The 13568-nt window shown below is 30.4% G+C and overlaps 1 protein-coding gene across 1 annotated transcript in view; it reads right to left on the bottom strand.

Annotated features, from left to right (window-relative positions):
* Positions 1–1095: 1095 nt before the first annotated feature.
* Positions 1096–13568, bottom strand: part of LOC129960304 (fatty acid CoA ligase Acsl3-like) — a 64025-nt gene continuing 51552 nt past the window's right edge. Inside the window, exons 15-17 of the mRNA XM_056073641.1 lie at positions 10040–10228; positions 8138–8413; positions 1096–2725 (exon numbers count right to left, since the gene is read on the bottom strand). Of these exons, the coding sequence (XP_055929616.1) occupies positions 2550–2725; positions 8138–8413; positions 10040–10228 (641 nt within the window). The 3' untranslated portion in view covers positions 1096–2549. The remainder of the gene's footprint in view (positions 2726–8137; positions 8414–10039; positions 10229–13568) is intronic.

The following is a 13568-nucleotide window of genomic DNA, read 5'->3' as shown; positions in this document are numbered from 1 at the left end:
AATTACACTATAATAAAAACACAGGAAAAGGTTTCATGAGGTTATCTGTAAAATTGGCGGATATATTTGCGATTAAAATTGGGAACTTTATGTGATCTGGAAAAGGGTTCATACTAAAATTGAAAAATGTAAAAAAAGGTATCATACATAATTCGATGCATTCATAAGTCAGAAGGCCAAAAGACATCGAGGTGAATGTGTCTGTAGCAGTTTACTTATGTTTTTCTTATCATGGCCCTTCTCACTTTTGCAGTTTAATATAACAGAGGGTATGAAATTTTATATAAAACTAGGGTAAATCTGTCACGGAGACAGGGCACATGATGTACCAAGTTTAAGGCAATTTTACTTTGAATCATAAAAAGTACAGGTTACTGAGGTTATAAAAAGTACTGAGTGGCAGGCGTGCTTCAGAAGTGGGAGTAAATAAATCCGGCGCTAAACGATGCTATGAACACCTTCCAGCGTGGACTCTGCATCATTTATAGCACCACGTGGCGGGACTTCAACCTACGAGCTTCCAATGTGAAACTTCGGACTTTTACGTTGGAAGATGTCCTGGTTATTATTGGCCTTTTACACCCCAATCTAAAGGAAATTTAAAACATTCGCAGCAAGCCTTTCGTTAGTGTGGACCTGCGGCTACACAACACGAATCCTTTTGCCGCCATTAATCAGGCATTTAATCATTTTTTGCGACTCAAATTTTTTAAATTAACGAATAGAAACAAGAAAATAATATATCTGTGGTAACAACAACTTTAACTTCTTCTTACGCCGTCAACTGGCCCGCTCAAATCATCAGACATTCGACCAAGTTTAATCGGTTCAAATATTCACCTACCCGTGTAACACTTGTTTCTGCAACTGACGAATCACTTGATAAAACTTTTGAAACAAATTTCGACACATCGTACTGGCTTTTCTGGAAGAAGATGAAAGATCCACCACGAAGTGTTTCTGAAGACCAGAACTCGTCCAGCCAACCGAAATTTTTGATATCTCCTCTACTCGAGTTTCGGTATTGTGGATATAAACAAAAACAATACTATTTATAAACAAGGACAATCTATTGATAATAAAAGAATTCTATCCAGAAATGGTAAACTTCTTTATTTTCAATGAATACAGTATAGTTCGATTTTAGGAAGGTATCTTCAAACGAGCTCATTTGCTGAAAGCTTTTTAAGTTACAACTACATGCACTTAAAATTGAAGCAGTTTGAAAATTACATTTTTGTGCTGACCTTCTTTAGGCATCTTGAAAATTCAGAAATCAATTTCGACCAATAAAAAAGGAATCTAAAAATATATTTAATCCATTCACATTATTAATTTTTGAAGTTATATCTAAATCTTATTGTTATCTTAAATGGGCCGATTTCTCGTTTCAAGATTTAATAATTTGACATGAGAATGATTTCCAAGTCATTAAACATAATTGTTTAAAAAAAATACTATAATTTTAACGCTGAAATGATAGATATTAAAATGTATCAGGAAATGGAAATGAGCAGTAATGGCCTTATATAAGGTGTCCATTCTAATCATGGGCCAATAATTTTTAATACCTTAAGTTAGAGATACTTATGTTTCTAGTTGAAAATGAAGTTTAGAATAACATTTACTGTTTTTGTCAATAAAAATAAGTTCTTCATCCTGGACCAATCAATGACCTGGTAGACCAATCAATGCTGAAACGTATTCCATTGACAGGATAGTGTTCTTTGAGATAGCCATTAAAATAATCTGAAAGCGCTTAAAATTATGATACTCGAAGTCTCCTAACTTGATCAATTTTAATCTCAAAAGAAGAGGTTCTAACCAAATTTTTTAATGTTAATGTGCCATGAATATTTAAAAAATAGGAGTAAACCGTAAGGATCGGGTGATAATATAAAATTTTAGATTTTATAATATCTTCAGCAGTACATTTTTGACTCAAATTGCATAAAATACTATTCTTTTTGTCTTTTAAATCGTTTTTCCAACTGGAAGTATAAGCCTCTCTCTGGCAGTTTAGGAACTCGCTATTTGGTCACAATAAATGTAGACATATTTTCTATAGAAAATGATTTTATCCGTAAGATATTATAATAAAGTATAAAAGTATAATCAGTATTGCTGAAATATTTACATGAACATAAAATTTTTTATGGTAAGGGAGAAATTATACAACATCAACTTATTCTAAATGCTCCTTTTTAAATTAACAGCAATTCAGTAGAAAGTATGTAGCACTCTGGTAGCACTTCAGTAGAAACTACGCTTTCAAGGCTAAATATTATAATGAAGTAAAATCAGTGTTACTGAAACATTTATATGCCTATAAAAAAAAGATTTTTCGTGGTGAAAGAAATTACACATCATCAACTTTTTCTAAATGCTTCTTCTAAAATTAACTGTTCTCTTGTAGCACTTCAGTAGAAACTACGTTTTAAAGGTCATTGGCATCAACTATACTTGAAACAATTCTCATTAATATCAGATCTCTCCTGATCTATCTCAAATGGACACATCGGGAGACAGATCGATTTCCAACTAAAAACTCACAAAGATCCATTCTGTTTAGATTCTGAGTACATATTGTCAATCACTGATTTGTAATGGTTTTCAATATTCTTTCTTCTTATTTTAAAAGCTGCAGTTACCAAACCAGATTCAGGATTCCACTCTTCCGTGCAAAGTTTAACTTTTTTTGGTATCTCTGCTCCTCGGAGACCACCTGTAAAAATATTTTTACGCTATTAGAACACTTTATACTCGTCTCCAAAAGAAAAACGCACACGCGAATAATTAAGTTTTTGAAATTGCTTAGTACAGATTGTATTAAGCAATTACAATATGTAATTTCTTAATACAATTGCTTAATATGTAATTGTTTAGTACATAATATATTGTATAAGTATTTTTATATAAACACAGTATGTCATATATGTATTTATAGGACATATTGTCTTATTATTATATTTTAATATAATAATATGTATTATTTAATAATAAAAGTTTAAATATAGTTCTCTGAGAGTGATGCAACTAATTATAAGGGCTTAATTAAAATTAATTTTTATCTTCTGACTTTAAATTTCGAAATCCTGATTTTTAAAGCCTGAATTTCTGCAGTGAACAATGTGTTATTTTAATCAAACCTTTATTTTCGCAGCTGTCGATCGTAGGCAGATATTTCCAGGTAATAACTGTTGATGTTTCTGATGGCACTTGTCAAAGACAAGCCCCACTGACTAAGTTAGCGAATTTAAGCCGTAATTTTTGCGTCTCTTGTTTTTCAGTAGCGCCATCTAGGGCCAAGACTACGACTCAGCTACTCACGCGTCACAACCCTTTTTACTGGGCAGACTTCATTCATGCAATTCATTCAACCACAGATCGTAATTTAGACCTGAACCATCACCTCTGATCCAGTAACCCAGAGGTATTGCTCTCTACATGGAGGACTTCATGGCCACGACAGATTTATACGTGCGCCAGCCACCACCAAACACGAAGAGTCTTCAGCTGGAGGGTTCGAACTCACAACCGAAGGGATGCGAATCCGACGCCCTACGAACCAGGTTATCCTGCAATAACTAAAGCTTTTCAAATACGGTAAGCATTCATGTTATGGTATTTTTGAAAATGAGAAATAGGTCAGCTTTATATATAAAAAAAAGCCCACCAAATTTAACTTTTTATACAGTCCCTCGTTCCCTAAAATTGCACTTAGTAAAAGTTTACCTTTATCTTATCAAATATAACATTAAACGTTTGACTTCTGCAGGACAAAAATTGACAAAGATATTCCACTTTAAAACTTGAGCTGACTCAGTTTATCTGTTATATTAAATTATGTGGAATGAATACTTCAAATTAAAATGAATCGACTCTATGAAAATGAAAACTACTCAGGTAGAACCGGAATAAATGACAGCGGAATGTAAACAATCATGGGAGCTATTACATGCATGAGAACCGGGATTGTACCAATATGAATCTAATTTGACACATTCATTATACATTCTTCAATCTAACTCATTCTCATTTTTCATATAAAATGAGTCAGCTGAAATAGCTTTCTCAATTTCTGTTCTACTAAAGTCTTTTTTTTTTTTTTGTATTATATCCGTTAGAATTTGTGTAAACATTGATTGCGTATAATTAGGGAATAAGGTGCCGTACAAAATGTCAGACTTCAAATTTTTTTAAACTTATTTTTTACTTTCAAAAATTTCATAGCATAATTGTTTACCTCTTTTGAAAAGTTTTAGTAATTGGAAGTATTTTTCTACGACCAATTATTGAGAAAAGAAATGTCCAGCAAAGATAACAAGCTGCATCTTGTATATTCTCCGGTTACAAATCAAGTTTTCCCAACAAAGATATAGTTAATTAAAAATAATACATCACTTTTGTAGAAGTCAGCGATTTTCAATCTTTTTCTTCTCATAGCCCTTAATCAATCATTTTATTTTTGAGTATCCGTTATCTCTCATATCAACCCTCTTCGCTAAAGAAGTAACAATGTTTTTAGCTTAAGAGTCAAATGATTTGAGATAATTTATTAGCATTTTTAGAATGTATCAGTAACTTTACATTTTATTTTATTTTTTATAATTTCATCGTCAATACAATGAAAACAGTTCTGAAATAATTTTATGTTACTTTATGATGAAAGATAAGTATCATCATATCATTTCATCGTGAAAATCAGTTCTTCATGTCGAAAACAATTTCAGTATAAACCTTGAGCTTATTTCGTGAAAATGAGCTTTATAAAAATAAAATTTAAATGTATAATCTTCTTTTTGGAGTTGGTTCAGGCTAACTGCAATATTTGTTTTAGCTTTCGAATCAGACACGAATTCTCTTTTCACATATAATGAACTCAGGATATCACAAGAAGAAGAAGATATTACTCAATGGTATCAGATGTGTTATTGCTTTAATATTGTGTACTTGGTACTTTTATTTCACTATAACCCAGAAGCTAATCATATTTCCTTTTTGATATCAAGCAAGAAAGTAGTATAAAACCAAAGTTTAATCAATTTTTCTTTTAAAGGAACGAATAATACTTTCGATTTCTTGAAGAAACATTTCATTAAATGAATATAAAAATCATGAGTCTGTTTCACTTTGTGTCGAAAAATAATATCTGAAACAAAATTTTAGTCCTTTTTGTTATTATACTGTCTTTTTCATCATTTGATAAACTTAAGTCGTTCCCAAATTAGAAATTCTGAAGTGTTTAAAACAATGAAAATTGATTATTTTGAAACAAGATCTCCAAAAAATCCATTTCTTATCATAGAAAAGATTTTATAAATCACCTTAAAGATATTTATATAATTGCTCTGTAATCCCAAGTTAAATTTATTTAATTTTGAAAAAATGATAAGCAAATATGCAAGCTGCTGTAATCCCTTGTTTTGATAATATTAGAGCTTAACAATCTTTAAAAAAAATTGATCGTCGATCGTCGCGATCTTAAAAAAGAATTGATTTCTTTCTCTGCTAAAACAATTATGAGAGCTCGTTTTCTTGAAAAATCAACCTCTTTTCTTTGCACAAAAGTTGCGTAATGTTTAAATTGCCCATTCTTTCACACAAAGATTGTTGAATAAGCTTTAATAAAATTCATAATTTTGGCATTGAGTGAGAACTTTCTTTAATGAATTTGGCATAGAAACTCTAACACAGTCTGTTAGAGTTTCTCTGTTAATACTGCAATAGCTCCAAGCTAAATGAAGAGTGACTAACTTGATGTGACTGCATAAATCCTGAAGCAGGCCAGGCAGATTGAAAACATCAGACCTTTCATATCCACTTGCATTAAAAAATCTTATCAAACTTTTTTAATCTTTCAGTCACTGCAGTTTCGACGTCACTAGATAAGTCCTTAATTCTCGGAGAAGCCTTTTATTTGACAAGGGAATATTCTAAATTTTTTGAGCATGATACACCTTGACACAAAAAATATTTTTTCAGAAATTGTATGTTTTTTGTTTTTTTAACTTTTAGTAATATGATAATTTACTCTCCTAGTTGCTTGAATTGCCTTCTTGATGGTTTTATTGCAGATATGAAAAAATGTTGTGCGGGCGTCCTGGCCTAGGGTACCGCGTCATCCCCGTGATCTAGGCGTTCCGGGTTCGAGTCCTGGTTCGGGCATGGTTGCTCTCTTCCTTGTGTTCTCTCTGTGAGGCGCGTGAATGAGCCCCCCGGCAAAACGGGCTTGTGCAAGCGAGTGTGTGTGTGATATCTTCATTTGAGCTAGAGATCAGACTTCTGCCTTCGGGTGCACAGGGGTTTTTACCCTCAGAAGCTACTGCACAAAATTTGGCTTAAAATAGTCGCACGACAAAAAAATGTTTTCGAAAATAATTGGAGAAAATAATAGTTTTTTGCTTATAAGTTGTGTACTTTGTCTCTCAATTGCAAATTAGGAAAGATAATTTTATATATTATTTGTTAACATCTCCTCACAAAAAATGCGCAAGGATATTCGACAATCTTCATTTCTCGCCACTGAAAATCCTTATTGAAAATATTAGTAAGAATATTTTCTTTTCATAAGAGGCGCACCTATATTTTGGCCAACTTTTTAACAAAGTCAGCTTTGTTTTATTTATCTGAATAGGTCAAGCAGTTAATATCCGAATTCCTGCACTTTCTCGTGTTAATCAAATTGTCCCAAACTATTATCTGCTGTTGAATCAATAGTCTAAAATTTAGTACCAGTTATTAGTCTCTTAAGAATTCAGGTTTTAAACTACTCATCTTTATGAGAAATTGAGCACTATTCTAAGAATGCTATTCTAAAGGTAACTAAACTAAGAACTCAAAAAATAAAATTCACTTTTTAAACATTAGTTTTTCACTGAGTGTCCAATGAAACAAATAATAATGCTTTTCTTTTTAAATCTCGTCTCAAACACAAGAAACTTTGAGAGGATTCAGAATTTTTATGGATAATCTTAAAAGAAAAGAAGAAAGAAAAGAGTTTAAAAAAAAACATTGGTGCCTTACGAAATTAGAGCCTTACGAAGACATGGGTGCAGCATGTATAAACCTGCAGCGCAATTATACATGTAGTGTGCGTGACTGGTGGTAAACAATTATTAATCAACTACTGGGTCTTAAATTACGTCCTTTTTTTAAAGGTGGGTTTACACTCGGCCAGTAATAAGACGACTAATAAGACGGCCAGTAATAAGACGGCAGCGCATGTGTAGAAAGGCTGAAAAATGCTCTTAAGTCAATGGCAAGTACTTATTCTGCAGTACAACATGCTGCTGTATTGTATTTTTTTTTCTTCCTGCGGATATTTGTAGAATCTGGTGAGGTTGTGTGTGTGTGTGTGTGTGTGTGTGTGTGTGTGTGAGTGTGTGTGTGTGTGTGTGTGTGTGTGTGTGTGTGTGTGTGTGTGTGTGTGTGTGTGTGTGTGTGTGTGTGTGTGTGTGTGTGTGTGTGTGCGTGTGTTTAATTTAATTTCCCATTTTTTTTCTACACTTTTCCAACTTTAGGTATGTTGATCTATTTTTTCTATTATACCATGTTTCTTTGAGTAAATATCAATCATTTTAATAAGATACGCAATGGGAAAGAAAAATTCAGGAAGGCCAAAACGACAATTTATAGCCAAGCATGGAACGCCTGAATACCTTATGAAATTGTGGCAAACATAAATCAGTCTCTTTCTGAGCATGCGTTCTCTTACTGGCCAAGTGTAAACCCACCTTATTTCAAGAATAAACTTTCGATTTGGGCGTGTTTTCATTTTGATTCATTTTTCTTAAGAACTTCCGGAAACCGAATTCTACATTTTTTTCTTAAAATGTTAATACGTTTAAACTTACTTAATGGTTTGTTTCTTTTTACTTATAATTACTTTCGAGCACCCCTCTCTCAAGGATAAACGTACCAAAAGATGTTAGCCTTTGTTTATATGTCTATATTATAAAGATAAAGCACTGTTCTTAAAAAGATACTGATAAATTTTTATTTAATAACAATTCGATGTAATGTAGCCCCATATAAAACTGACAAAAAAAATTAGCTGTATAAGAAAATGTTAGAAACTTTTTGATGATTATATTTTAATAAATTGTTGCTTAAAATAACAAAAAAGGGTACTCACATTTTTTTCCGAAGTCTTGTATTCTCTCTGCAACTTCCTTCGTAATTTCCTTATCTGAACACATTTCTTCAAAAGAGAGATTCTCTTTACCTAATTCCTTAGCTATTCCTTTCAAAAATGCCTGATTTGGAATAACCAATGCTATGAGGTAAACATGTAATCCACTTCCAAATACACAGATATTTTCTACGAGTGGATAAGTTTTCAGCTCAGCTTCTACTTTCCCAAGAGCTACATATTCTCCAAATTGTAACTTCACAAGATCTTTTTTTCGATCTGAAATTAAAAATCAATATTGAACTAATTATATTATTTCACCTTTTTGAGATACCCGTTTTTAGCCAATGTATCTTAGAAAGACGTTACTCTAAAAATATTTTGCAAGTTAAAAACAGTAATATAAGGTATATCGAAAGAAATTCTATTGAACATGCATGAAATAAGAACTTTATTTGCTCGAAGAAATTTTGAAAAATTCTTTAAGTAATCAAAATAGATATGATCTCCATGGGAATTGCAAATAATAAGAAAGAATAATATAATAATCAATTTCCTTATTTTATTCTAAACTCAAGCAAGAATAATCAAAATGGTACAAATCTATTAGCAGCACCCAATCGTCGCTTAGTGATGAATGTTGGCTTCATTCCATTCATCTAATGTTTTGGAATGTTAATAAGAAACTTATAAGAATGTTAATAAGTTAATAATAAATGTTAGAATAAATTTGACAATTGATAAGTGGCAAATTTTTTAGCGGAAATGTTTCTTAGAAATTGTGTTATAAACTGCATAAAACTAACTTTATATGTATGTTTAAAAAATATATTTTATATCGTTTTTAAACATTGTTCTCTTACGCAACATGTGAGCATTTGATATAAATTTATAGTACATTTTATGCAATTTTTAACATATTAGGAAATTGCAGTTTGTAAAATAACACATTTTTAAATGATGATTTATTCTATCAATTTTGAATCATCTTTTACTAAATTCCTAATCTCATAGAGGATATATGACAGTAAATGCACGCCACGAAATGTGCAGTTTCTCTGATTCTTTTAAAAAATAAAAAATAAAAAATAAATGCTTTTTTAACATATCGATATAAGATTTGCTTGATCAACTTTCTGAAAATAGACATACAAATTTTCCAGGTAAATTCCGCTTCTGTAAGTAACACAACAGCTAAAAAAGAAATTTAAAAAATAAATTTTACATTTAGAAACATCAGCAGGTGTTTATTACATTGTATGAAATAAAGACTCAAAACTTCTGCCATAAAAATAGCTAGAATAAAAATTCGCATAGATTAATATTTTGAAAATCTACTCCATCTAATAAAATAAAAAATATATTAAAAGAATTGGGCGAAATTTAAACATTTTTTTATACCTATATAAGGTTATCTGATTTTATGTTTACGAAACTTAATGTGGATTTCAAACAAACGAAAGAAATTGTATGGAATAATCACTAACTGACAACTTCGACCCGCCCGTAGGAACATGGTTAAACTGAATGATCGGAACACCGCGACAGCAACACTGGCGGGAACTGTGGTTTAGTCCTAAGGGCCATCACCGGCCACGGCACCACCCTTCCCTATGGAAGAACGTCACATCATCGATGAGAGGTAGACAACCCCCACCTCTTCCTGTACCCAGCAGAGCGAAGAGAATCAACCATCATACCGGAAGCTTCTCATACTGATTTTTGAGGTGCCCCCCCCCCAGTGGGAGAAATTGTATGGAAAAAAGAAAAAATGAATTTATTATATTTTGTGTGGCATCCAACAGTGTCTTTATTCAAAAATAGATTTTAAGTTAAAGAAAGAGTCCAAGTAAAATTGATTATCTGATTGATAAAATAAGATTCTATAACGTTTAGAAAGCATACCGATGATTTTTAGAGTGCCGTCAGGAAATACTTCTCCGATATCTCCAGTGTAAAACCACCTATTTCCTCCTTCAATTCTGAAAGCCTCTTGTGTTTGTTTGGGTTTCTTGAAGTACCCTAAAGTCAAACAGTCTCCACCTAGAACAACTTCTCCTCTAGGATTCGGCTTGTCTGTTACATAGTAATTTCCTGTTCAATAAAAGAAACCCCATTATTATTATATGTCAAATATTTCATCAGATGAATATTATTAAAGAATAAATATTCATGAATATATTCATTATTCATTGAATTCATTCATTAATGAATATATTCATTATTCATTGAATTCATTCATTAATGAATATATTCCTTATTCATAGAATTCATTCATTAATGAATATATTCCTTATTCATTGAATTCATTCATTAATGAATATATTCATTATTCATTGAATTCATTCATTAATGAATATATTCATTATTCATTGAATTCATTCATTAATGAATATATTCCTTATTCATAGAATTCATTCATTAATGAATATATTCCTTATTCATTGAATTCATTCATTAATGAATATATTCATTATTCATTGAATTCATTCATTAATGAATATATTCAATATATATTCCTTCATGTATAATTTTTTAAAATTAATCAGTAAGATTTCTCATCTTTTCTCAGATCATCAGTAAGGTTTCTCATTTCTCATTTACACACAGCGCATAATACAGAATTTGGAATCAGATCAAAATATGACAGATTTTAGAAAACATTTGTAACCATTTTTTCAAAACAGATACTGAATTATGTCCCGTATTTTTACTTAATTCATCTAAATCTGTTCCAAATTAGTTGTTATTACTTTTAAATACAACAACTGCAAAGAGTGAAAACCATCATTAAAACGTTTCCCCCAGGTAACTTTTTATGCAAATATAGTCAAACTCTAATAATTCCATACCTTAGTTGTATATTAAAGATGGTTCTAGGAATACATCATATAAAGGAGATGCCAAGAAAAATTCGTTCATGATATTATTTATTTCATTCACATAAAAAACAAGTGAAAATAGTCTTCTCGGTACTTTCGCGCATACTCTCTAATAAAGATGTGGTAAAATTTTTCACTCTTGCATAAGATTGTGGAACTTGGGCAAAGCTGTGAATGTCACGAGTGCTCAGATTTTTATTTTCAGAATCATGCATATGAGATCAGTGTAGTATACTCGGAGTATAGCAAAGAAAACCGATACTTGTGTATTATTAACCGCATGCTCATGGCGAATAATGATTGTAAAAGGGTTTTCAGCGATTAATCGTTGATATATGGCTAATACACAAATACTAGGAAACCAAATATGCATATATGGTTTCCTAATATTTGTCTTTTGTCCAAGCAATTGAAACCAAAATTTGACATAGAACTACAATTGTAGTCACAAGAACACGTAATAAATTTCATTTATTTAAATAATTGCATTTTTGAGCTTTCGCATTTACGTGTGTACAAAAATGCAGACCAACAAATGATTAACCTCTTCACGGATTAGGTTCAAAATTTGACACAGATCTACACTTTCAAAGCTAAATCTGTGTGCCGAATTTCATTCATCTAGCTTTTTCACTTGTTAGTTATAATGTTACCTCTATTCTGATAATCTCACATACAGACTTTATGCAAATGGATTTCGTTCAAAATGAGGCAGAAATCTACAAATTTGATGTAATGAAGATGTACCAAATTTCATTCATCCAACTCAAAGTTTTTTTTAGTTAACTTGCCATCAGACAAACAGATATAATTTTTAAAAATGTGGTTTTTTTGGAATTTGTCGAAATCTTGAGGTCGAAACTTTTTGGCGACTGCAATATTTTTTCTGTATACTTCTTTAAAGAAAATGAAAACTTCTGAATGTGAAACATAGTGTCCATAATTTGAAGAAATAGATAAACTTCTTCACTGAAAATGCAGAAGTTTAAATACAATTGATTATAATGATTAAAAACTGATCGTTGAAAAACAAGAAAAAAGAAATTCCCTTTCCAAAATTTCCATTCCAATCGGATTAATGAACGTTATTCATTTCAAGTCAGCGTTCCAGATTTTTTTATTTTTTTCAAAATTTTTATACCATTTTTATTATTAATTTACTACACTGCTGTAACTGATATTTGTTACAACATTACATTTTATGCCTCTGAATGAAATTCCAAATGGTGTTACAAATAAAAATTTAAAAAAAGATGTTTCTTTTTATTTTTCATTCCCATTCTTTTCATTAATTTATAATCAATTTTTCAACTATTTAATCGAAGTTGTGAAGAAAACTGAACTTGATCTCGAGTGAAGAAATTTTTTGTAAATCTACTGTAACATGACTTTTTGGAGACAATTCAATCTCAGAAATATTGAATATAAATTCATCAATTAATATTAGTATACTAATTATTCCTTTTTATTTATTATATATATTCTAATATAATGGACGGAATTTAAGGTGTCCGACTAGGTTGGAAACATGAATTTGGATTTATGAATTTAAAAATTTGAATTTACATTTATTTATTTGCAGTTTCAAAAAATAGATACGTCTCTGTTTCCAGTGATATCTTTATTTTGTCTCTAAGTCAATTAGAAGCTAAGTTATAGCAAACTATTCACATGTAAGTGATGCTTATTTCTAAGCCTTTAAAAACTTTGAATCCATTTTCTGAAGAACTAGTTTTTCTATTGTTCTATTGTACAAGTAGTGTCATTATCTTAAAAGATAATCAAGATATTTTAATGAAATTTACAATTAGTGCTCGTTATGTTATACCTAATGTAATGAACAATGGATTTGATATTGAATGCTCTCGAAGTAGATTTATGATTGCTTAATATAAATATCGTTTTAAAAAATTCCAAAATTTCATAGATAATTTCATAGATTACTCACAAAAATATTATCTTTGAATATAATTCTTAGTTAATAGTTACACTACATTACACAAGTAACATGTAATGTTAGAGAGAAAAATGAAAAACTGTAAGAATTTCTTTCTCTAAAACAATTTTAATTTTTGTAAATAAATGTTAAAATTTAAGCCAAAATAAGTTTTTTCTTCAAACGCTACATATATATTTAACTAATTTCACTTTTATTCATAATTTTATCTTTAAATTATTAAAAAAAAACATCATAAAACATTCAAATATTTGTGTGTGTTTTTTTAATCCCTTCCGAACTTAGCCGGATATCTTAAAGAATTTACCGAATTAATTCCAATTATAGGACTATTTTTGTTGTTAATAATGTATTTTAAGGATTCTAAATCCGTAAAATGGAAAGTAGCTCTTTAGTCAACCAATCAGCAATCATTACTAAGATGCATACTCAATCCATTAATTTTTTGATTGATGCTAAATTATAGTAAAATAGGAGAAAACAATCTTTACTTTTTCCTTCTAACCGAAGGGTTTCCTTTTCCTTTATTTTACTTTAACACTCTAAGATATTTTATTGACTTTATTTTATGCAAATGCAAAGATTACTGCATTTT

The sequence above is a fragment of the Argiope bruennichi genome, chromosome X2 (assembly GCF_947563725.1).
Source record: "Argiope bruennichi chromosome X2, qqArgBrue1.1, whole genome shotgun sequence".
Classification (NCBI taxonomy): domain Eukaryota; kingdom Metazoa; phylum Arthropoda; class Arachnida; order Araneae; family Araneidae; genus Argiope; species Argiope bruennichi.
Note: the sequence above shows the minus strand (reverse complement) of the source record. Positions and strands in the feature narration are given on the sequence as shown.